General features: G+C 38.3%; 2 protein-coding genes across 4 annotated transcripts; one reads left to right on the plus strand and one right to left on the minus strand.

The window, feature by feature from the left end:
• Positions 1 to 203: 203 nt before the first annotated feature.
• On the minus strand, positions 204 to 2,387 carry LOC121900133 (ubiquitin-60S ribosomal protein L40). 2 transcript variants are annotated; one of them, XM_042416150.1, is made up of 5 exons: positions 2,285 to 2,387; positions 1,734 to 1,845; positions 1,183 to 1,269; positions 817 to 919; positions 204 to 359 (listed from the first exon to the last, which is right to left on the minus strand). In XM_042416150.1, exons 2-5 carry the CDS (start codon positions 1,834 to 1,836, stop codon positions 266 to 268), a joined length of 387 nt encoding a protein of 128 aa, XP_042272084.1. In that variant the 5' UTR covers positions 1,837 to 1,845; positions 2,285 to 2,387; the 3' UTR covers positions 204 to 265. The 2 variants fall into 2 exon arrangements, with proteins under 2 accessions (XP_042272084.1, XP_042272083.1); XM_042416149.1 differs by having other exon boundaries at positions 2,233 to 2,312.
• Positions 2,388 to 4,808: 2,421 nt separating this feature from the next.
• LOC121900730 lies at positions 4,809 to 9,237 on the plus strand. 2 transcript variants are annotated; one of them, XM_042417249.1, is made up of 8 exons: positions 4,809 to 5,417; positions 5,725 to 5,834; positions 6,895 to 6,983; positions 7,234 to 7,334; positions 7,776 to 7,897; positions 8,296 to 8,485; positions 8,558 to 8,646; positions 9,001 to 9,237. In XM_042417249.1, exons 1-8 carry the CDS (start codon positions 4,910 to 4,912, stop codon positions 9,127 to 9,129), a joined length of 1,338 nt encoding a protein of 445 aa, XP_042273183.1. In that variant the 5' UTR covers positions 4,809 to 4,909; the 3' UTR covers positions 9,130 to 9,237. The 2 variants fall into 2 exon arrangements, with proteins under 2 accessions (XP_042273183.1, XP_042273184.1); XM_042417250.1 differs by having other exon boundaries at positions 4,811 to 5,417; positions 8,561 to 8,646.
• The last annotated feature ends 709 nt before the right edge of the window (positions 9,238 to 9,946 follow it).

Genomic DNA, 9,946 nt, shown 5'->3' on the forward strand with positions numbered 1-9,946 from the left:
CTAGGAACATTTGGCAAACAGTAACTCAAGTTTATTGCACCAATTTCATCTTGTTAGTCAGTTTACTGTCTCTTATTATTAAAGTGCCCTGAACAACCTCACAACTGTGTAATGCAAACCTATGAATTCAAATTAGGCCAAAGATCCTCTATTTCCTCTTGCTGTGTATGTGTTCCTCTGAATCATTCACATCAGACACAGAGCAGAGTTTTCTTACATTTATTTTAACACAAAATGGCATGAAGAGCCGATTCAGCCAAAATGTCTACTTCAGCTTCTTCTTGGGGCGAAGGTTGTTGGTGTGTCCACACTTCTTCTTGCGGCAGTTGACAGCACGTGGGTGCAGGCGGGCATAGCACCTGAAAAACAAGAGGTCAGACATGAACTTAATGGAAAAAGCAACCAACCTTAAAATCCTGAAAATGGAAAAAATATAGGTCACAACAACAAATCAGATATAAGAGAGTCTGCAATAACATTTCAGATTACCACTAGATTTTAGTGAAACACTGGCAGGAAATGATGCAGGAAAAACTGGAAGCCTATATCTGCACACTGCTACTGTCTGTCAATGTTTGTCTGTTATGAACCGTAACATCAAGCAAAAAATTACAATAACTGCCAATTTGTCTAGTTTTAGTTTGTGTAGCCCAGTCTTTTGAGATTAAATACATACTTTACTAAAACCCTGGCTAATCAAACTTCACTGCCTGTGTTCCCATTTTGAAAAGTGTTGCAGTATAATCTCCAACTTAGCCCTCTCAACAAGAACGGTACCATAAAATAAAAAACAGACTGATTATTTCCAGGACTTACTTGCGGCAGATCATCTTGTCGCAGTTGTACTTCTGGGCCAGCTGTCTGAGGGAAGGCTCGATGATGCCACCACGCAGACGCAGAACCAGATGCAGAGTGGACTCTGGTGGGAAGTTAAGACACCTTGATGTCAATCTCAAGCTCAGTCAACATACAAAGCAACAGACAGCTTTCACTACCTGCGCAAGTACTGAAAATGCACTTTACATTTGATATCATCATCATCTTTGTAAGTTTTTCTGAGATCCCTGAACTTAACTCTTAATAATTTCAGATGTTGTTAAGTCTTTTTTCATATAGATATGTTTCACTAAGTCAGGCTATTAATCATACAACACCTCTGGACTCAAGCTTGATATCCGTTACCTTTCTGGATGTTGTAGTCGGACAGGGTGCGTCCATCCTCCAGCTGTTTGCCAGCGAAGATCAGACGCTGCTGATCAGGGGGAATTCCTGCAAACACAACAACATCTTTTTACCAACTTGCACTTACATTTTGAGGATGAACAATAACTTCTGTTGATATACAACTGGAAAAAAGCAAAGCTACTACAGACATGTCAAACATCACTCTTTATGGCTATTATCAATTATTCTAAATGCCTACCTACTTACACACTTGCATGTACTTACAAATGACAGAAACCGTAATGTCACATTACATTAAACTATGATCTGATGATAACCACCAACTTAAGAGCCAAGACCCCAGTCTCCCATTAAATTAAGTGGAGTGGCCCTTAAGCAAAATATCTAAAATTTTAATGCCCATCCTTCTACTACAGTTGGTCAAACAGTTAATGGAGGTAAAGTATGGCTTACAAAGCCGATTTTTCTTCGTCATAGCAGCACAAGTTGAAGTTGCCAACGGACTGTCAAGACTCCTACCACTTAAAGAGTTTTACACGATGGCTCACCTTCCTTGTCCTGGATCTTAGCTTTGACATTTTCGATAGTGTCGCTGGGCTCAACCTCGAGGGTGATGGTCTTCCCCGTCAACGTCTTCACGAAGATCTGCATGTTTGCAGGCTGTTGGAGAGAACACTGACGTTAGCGCTGAGTTTAGCCGTGCAGCTAGCTTGCTAACCACACGGTAACTGATGGCATCTTTCATAACACATTGACGTAAATGACACACATATCAAACTAGATCCAACAGAAACAGATAAAAGATGGTATCTCAATCCTTTCTGAACTGTTATATTGACCGTGTGCCGGCTGGAAGTCAGTAAAGTTGTTAGCTAATGCTCGGCGCAAAGTGGTGTCGATGCAGGGCCTCACCACATGCGTATCGTTAGCGTGGAACTCAATCACAATTATCTTTATTTCCACCCTCAGAAATAACCTTTCGGCACTCGGTATAGAGATACTACCATATTACAACGGACAATATATTGTTTTAATCACAATTAATACCTCGGTATTCAATTTTAAGGATAAATAGGTAGTGGACGAAACGTGTACGCACCCGGCCGCTAGCTGAGCCTCAACGAAAAGAGAGCGGAAGAGGCTGACGCTGCAATACGTCACTTCCCTCTGCTGGGTTTCCATGGGGCTAAAAGTTTGCCCTGCGACATAAATACATATATACGGCATAACTGCTTTTAATGTTATTATCTTATTTATTTATTGGGACCATGTACAGTGTTGAACATAAACGTTCCCATCTGATGTACTGTACCAGAGTTAGCTTATAGCTGCAAGTCACAATTAAAACATATAACAGAACAATAACAAACAGTACAAAGCAAAAAAAAAACACACGGGACCCATAATACAAAATACATACACACAACAGCACACGTGATTAATGTTGTATGTCATATGTTTTTAGTGTGCTGTTTTCTATGATCGTTTTAACTTATGTAAAGTATCATTGAGGTTCCTGAAAAACGCTCTATAAATACAATGTATTATTATTATTATTATTAATTTATTTTTATTATTGTTGCTTGTCAGAAAAAAAATCCTTATTCTTTCCTAAATGATTCCAAAGAGATATAAATCATATACTCAATCTTTTTGATGAATTTGGTATTATGCTGTCCTATGAACGGTTTGAGTCTATATACAATTTTCCAATTCCTTTCTGAGAAGTTAATACTTTAACTTGTGCTATTCCAAATGGATTAATTCAATTTAAGTGCAGCCACTTAAGTTATGGTAGGAGTAATATAACACAGCCTTTACTGGTGTGGATGGAACTGAACAAACAGATATAAAGTGTAATGATAAGCATATTCACCAAACTTTTCAAACAAAGAATAAAACTGTATCTATAAGTTTTTCTTGAGGTCTCAGATTGAGAACATAAATTGGAGAAGGGTTTGGCTCTTACCTCACAAGTACTGTATTTCAAACAAGGCCAAGGAAGTCAATTTCAAAATTTTACATTGAATATACCCTGCTAACTGTCTTTTTGCTTTTTGCTTTACAGACATCGATATTTCTTGTGCCTTTTGTAAACATAATAGAGAAACAATTTCTCAGGTCTAGGGCAGATCTAGAATCTCACTTTTTTGGAAGCTGCTAACTCTGTCTACTCTTTTAATCTTAAAGACATTACTATGATAATCCAGATGATGGCGCTCTTGAATATTTGATAAATGTCATTATTTTATATGCAAAGTTTTTTTTATTCACAAACAGACATTTTCTAAATCACTACCTAAGATCTCACCTTTTCTCCTAGAACTGCATTGTCTACTTAAATCAAAATTTATTAAACAACAAAAAAGTAGCTAAATTGAAACATTATGGAACCTTTTCCCCTGAAACCTCTGACTGAATATGTTCATATATGTGTATATGTGTACTCCTGTTTTTTATTTTTATATAATTGTCTTTTCATATTTTCATTTTGTTCTTCATGTGTATTAGTGTCATTTGAATTTGATTTGTATGTGCTGATATTGTTTACTGAATGTTTATATATTATAGAAAGAGTGACGATGAATCACATTTTGAGTTTTGACCACATCTGGTGATTTGCTAGTTGAAGTTCTTTTGTCATTTTTCAAAGACTGTTAGTGATAGATATGGTTATTGTTACAAAATGTAGTTTGACTGACACCTGCTGTTACAATGATGGAAGTGATTCTGAGCCACATCATGGTGAACATGGATGAACACAACAGCTTACTGTGTGAATTTGTGCAATATGTAATATGTGCAATATGTGCAAGCAAATACAGTGAGATATTAAATCCAGTTGTACGTATTTTATATTCTATAAATGCATAACATGCATTTTAAGACCAAGAACCAAAGACGGCCTTTCTTCAGATGTGCTGTTATGTGTGCACATTTTATATTCAAATGTTTTTTTTTATTGGGTTTTAAAACATTTGCATGATATACATTATACCAACATCTGCATCCCACCCACCCCCCTGGGAGACTGGCCAACACACCAAGAGTGAAAACAACAACAACAACAACAACAATACATAATTAATAAATGTGTGCACATTTTTTAACTGACACCGCTTTTGATATAATTAGATTGCTATTGCTGATACTTTAATGTGGACTCAAATGGAGACAGAATCAAACAATTACTTTGCAAGATGATCTTGTAATTTTATCCAAGGTAATGCTTAATTATGCATAAGACTCTTGAATGAGCAAAGTACATCCATTCCAAACATTTAATAGGTTGTTAAGGGTTAGTAGATGCCATTTCTGCCTTTTTCTAATACCGGAAAAAGGCAGAATATAATATATTCTGCTGTGCAGTTTTGCAATGCAACATCCTCAATAAGCAACTGAAACTCAAGAAAAATTTGATTTTCTTTTGCTTGTTTCAGTGGGTGCTGCTGTTTGTAGGTTTTCTTGTTGTAGAATGTTACAACTGAATAGTTTTGTGTCCACTCAATGCATTCGGCAATGCATTCGGCCTGGTAATAGGACACCATGTCATGCATTTGTTTCTCTGCAGGAGCAGCAACAGTGTCAACATCATCATGTTCCACAGCACAGAGGTTTCCATGGTGAGGCATTTGTAGCATTTTTCACCTGCTTCAGAGGAAGCAGGTGAAGAAGGCTACTGTAGCTTAACCACAGAGTTACAGTCAATGTGAGCAGGACACTGATGGTTTCCAACATGACGGCAATGGTGGAAACACTGATTCCAGCCCGTCCTGTCCACATCCCTGCTCTGGACAGGCACAATCCAAAACCATTCTCAACCAGTTTCCAGGAGGACTTCCAGCCTGTTTTTTCCAAGAAGGTAGATCCTGTTAGTGAGCCCATCCCAGCCGAGGTGGACCACAAGGACTTGAGGCACAACAAGGAGTACCTGACAGAGGTGAAGGCGTCATACCAGCGTCACCCATTGCCACAGATCGCCCGTGCACCGTGCCGGACCAGGTTTTGCACCAACTTCAAGATGCAAACAGACCCTGGTGAAATTGACTACCTCACCACCACGTCCCAGAAATTCCGTCCCCAGCCCTTCCAGCCCCCTCCCACCTCCATCCGACCATCACTGGCCATCAAGAAGATCCAGCAAGTGGAAAAGCTTCCAGAAAGCATCCAAAAAGCCTCCTTCCCCCCACAACATGGCTCTCCTCTTATAAAAGCCACGGTCAAACATCTAGGTTAGTGACAGAATTCTTGAATTTTATTCAGATTCTTTTTTTGCATTTTCTGATTAATACTATAAATCCAGATTGGATTATGGGATCAGTGCTAAACCATATCAGACTGATATGAACATTCATCAAATTTAGTCAGGAATTAACTCTCAAGTTTTGGATAAACATTCTAAAAAATGTCAAACACAGTGAACAACATCATAGCCTTGTAATGAATAACAGAGGAAATCTGTGTGAGGGTTCATCTCTGAATCCTGCAGAAAGTAGAATTTACATTTTTCTAAATGAGAAAGTATGTTTTTCTCTGTAGCGGAGGGCTTTCCCACAATAAAAGGGGACGGGCGTCATCGCAGTTTTGTCTCCCAGTACAACAACACCTTCCAGGGAGCCTGGAGCAGACCTGCTCAACCTGTGGAGAAGGTAACAGCAGCAACAGCAGGAGCAGCAGCAGCAGCAGCAGCAGCAACAGCAGCAGTTTTTGGTCTTGAGCCATCATGATTTTATTCCAATTTAATATTACATGGCTGGAATGAAAACCTACAGACTCAAAAAGGAAACTGTTCTCACAAATCTCACAAATTTTCACATTTTCTCTCACTTTATACTTCCACTCCACTACACTTCAAAGGGAAATATTGTACTTTTTACTCCACAACCACTGTCCTAGTTTCTTTGAAGATTAAGATTTTACTTTCAAAACATATGATCAGCATAAAATATAATTAGTTTTCATAAATCCAACCACCCAGTAGTGTATAGAATAAGATGAAGTAGCTCAACCTAGATCTACAACATTAAAAGCAAACACAGGTATGCAGAGACCACTTTCTCGGCACATAGCCACAAAATTAAAAAAAACAACTTTTTACATGTTTCTGCATCCATAATAATAATCTAATCTGAGTAAAATTTTGAATGCAGGACTTTAAATGAAGTATTTTTACACTGTTACATTACTACTTTTGCTGATGTAAAAGATCTGACTTATACTTCTACCATTGATATTAACATATTTTTTTTATATTGCTGAGAAGCTGTAGTCTAAACTTTGATTGTTACACCCTGTAGAACTATACTTCTGGCCCCAAAATATACTTTTTTATTTTCTCATTGTTCTACATCCCATATTAATATTGGTTAAGTCATGACACATGAGTAGATTTGAGATCAACCCTAAACTGATCTGTTAATCTGTTTAAAAAGTGGAAATACTATGACGGTTCTTAACCATTTTTAGCTACACAGCAGCCTTTTTTTTTTTTACTTCACAGACAGACTAGACTCAGGTTAAGCTAGAGTGCAGACTGAGCTGCTTCATGCTCTGTAGTGTGCATGCTAACAAGAAGACACACTATGACTAAGAGTACCAGCACCATCAGCTTTAAGTTGACACAAGAGCAACAAGGGTCTTGACCTTTTTATGAAGCTTTCCATGTTATCAGCACAACACTGTGACTGTTTTTATGGTGTCTTTGTTCAGCACTCCTCAGTGTCTATAGGTGATCCTGAGAAGATTAGAGAGAGAGAGACGACTCATGCTGCCTCATTCAGCCGGCCCGCTGTCTGCAGGTCTGTAGCTTTTCTGCTTCACTGGAAAAACACCATGTGACACAGTTTACATCCTATACACAGAGAAGCCAAACAGTAAAGGAAACCATGGCTGCAGGGCCATCAGATGTGTGACCCGTCCTGGTCACACATCTGATAGTTGCCTAGTGTGAAACTTGTAGGGGGTCTAAAGCTCACATGCAGTGTTGAGTTTATTTCTACACACATAAGTATAATAAATGCATTATTGAAACTGCATTTTTTGATACAGACCACCAGTGGTGAAAGAGCGTTTGAAGCTCAACCTTGGAAATTTCTCCAATGACCCATGGTCATCCACGGCCAGAGAAACCTTTTGTTACCACAAGCTGGGTGAGTGTTTTCTGCTTTTATGTCTAGACAGGTTTTCTTTCCCTGAGTTTTCATCTTTACATAATAACAAGCCAGATCTCATTCTTGAATGTCTCATTCTGAATTCTTCACTGCAGTTAAAATTAGCCTGAGGCATAAATGAACAAAGCAGCTGCAGTTTTTTAGGGGTTTAATTGTTGTTTAATTGTTTAATTTTAATTGTCACCCACAGCTTAAATGCCTTGTATGTTTGCTGTGCTCTCATTCCCAATGCCACTAATGGTTAGGGGGAAAAACCCCTAAAGAACATAAAGTTCTCTTACATTTTCACAATTTTACAACCAAGTCTTTAATATTCATTATAAACCAACCAGACTACAATGACACAGAATTGGGCTACAGATAAAACACTGCTTCATTAATTCATCCAGTCTGGATGAGTCTGTGTGGTTTATTTCCCAGAGGACCCAGTTGTGCTGACAAGGAGGAACCGAAATTTCAGCTCTGTACCCAAGGGCGACACTGATATGGGGCGCAACAAAGAGAGGATGTCGGTCACCACCAACAGAAACTCCTTCTCTAATGTGAGATATGTGAGCTCCCTCCTCACTGGCACTATTTAATTTAAGGGAGATAAATTCAGATATTCCTGGCCATAAAAAACTTTTGCCAGAATTTTACAAAAATTGCTCCCAAAATGTTAAAATATGGCATTTTTATCAAAGAACACTAACTATGGTAAAAGTCAGCTTTCTTCACTGTCTTCACTCTCTTCAGTGAATTTATTAGGTCTTGATAATATTACTGATGCTTAATGTAGAGTAAAACCATCAATTTGCACTTTAGGTTCATTTATGCTTTCTTTGTAAAAATGTTTTTAGGGACTTTAGAGTTGATTTTGATAGAGTTTGTTTTGTTAAAATTTTGTGCAGTGATTTTACTGTGTCAAATTTGATCCTGCTGACTAAGTTCATACTTGTAGCTGAACAACACAGAGCTTTCAGTGCATGTACCCGGGAATGACCTGATAACCAAAAGCCATGTACAGTTCAGCCCACCCCGTCTGTCAGGCTTGTACTACACAACCACGACCACAGAAGACTACAGCAAAAGGGACGGAGAGCGGGCCAAACCAGCCACCCAGCTGCCGAGCCACATACTGAGAGGACCAGGTGATGGATTAGTTGAGTTTGTTTGTGTAATGAGAGGTACATTTAGATATTAAATATGTTTAACCTGTTTAGCAGAACATGGAGTGAACCTCAGCACCACCGGGACTGACTTCCTGCCTATGAAGACCCGCAAACAGACACCTTGTCTGTCACAGCAGAGGGTGAGAGATCATAAAATTCAATTTAAAAGTCGGTTAAATTCTACTAAAAATAGTTGTAATAGTAACAGTAGTAGTAGCAGTGGTTGTCATAGTGTTAGCAATAATTAGTAGCAGTGACAGTGATAGCACCAGTTGTACCAGTAGTAGTAATAGCGCTGGTAGCAGTAAGAGTAGTAACATCAGCAGCAGTTTTAATAGACAGAAGGTTGCTGGTTTGACAGCTGATACTCCTGAGTAAATGGACCTGATGTGTCCCCTCATGTGTTTAGACTCTCTTTCTCTTTGTACATTTTTACTCAGCATAATATTATATCATAATTAGATATTGTATGTCTCTCTCTGTTAATCAAATAGGGCCACATCAAGTTTCCGTTGGCCCATCAGCACTTCAGCACCACCCACAAGGAGCACTACACAGCCAAGCCTTTGATATTGCAGCATCCTGGCTGCAGCCAATTCTTGACTCATTTTGTCATACAGTGACTGAGAATCTTGTACAGTGGCTCTTGTGTTCCCGTGCAACATCTGCGAGCATATGTAAGCTGTCGAGAATATTTTTGATCAAGTGTTCACATAAACATTTCAAATACACAGTATACTGCATTTATTTGACATGCTCTGGATTTTTCTCACATGAAAAATGTAGCTAAAATCTCAATTTTAACTAAAACCTGTCAATTAGTCAGTCAAAGTCTGCATTGCACTTTTAAAAATTGGCATCTATGTATTATTGTTGGACAGATAATAAAGCACTAACAAATTATATGCAGCAAAAGTAAATAATAAATTAGTACTACGACGACTAAGTTGTGCTCAAATGGCAGTTCCATTAATTTTATTGTCTCACCATGGGATTTTTAATTTAGGCAGAAAACCCATAATTTTAGGTTGATTTCCTTAAATTCCTTTGTGAAAAACAAAGGAGTTAAAAGTGAATAAAAACAGGTGATTATCACTGGAATAAAATATGTTTCAACAAGCACCAAAGCCTGTCTTTTAAAAGGTGGTTTAGTGTATACACACTTTTTGAGGGTGTTGTGTTGAGGCTCTGGTATTTCTCTATACAGTTCAATCTTTTCTACATTTCCCAGAATTCTTTTAAACAAGCCACAGAAAAGAGGTGCAATGTTGTTGTATTTACATGTAGAATTTGAACCCCAATCCTGAGTCTTCCCACTCATTTGTGCTCATAATTCCTTTCAATTTCAAGCATGCATCCAACCAAAGTCACGCCATCCCTCTGTGTCATGTGTTTTCCAGTGCACTGCAGATGAATGCTCATAGGTTAATTTTACTGGTC

This window comes from Thunnus maccoyii, chromosome 7 (assembly GCF_910596095.1).
Source record: "Thunnus maccoyii chromosome 7, fThuMac1.1, whole genome shotgun sequence".
NCBI classification, from domain to species: Eukaryota; Metazoa; Chordata; class Actinopteri; order Scombriformes; family Scombridae; genus Thunnus; species Thunnus maccoyii.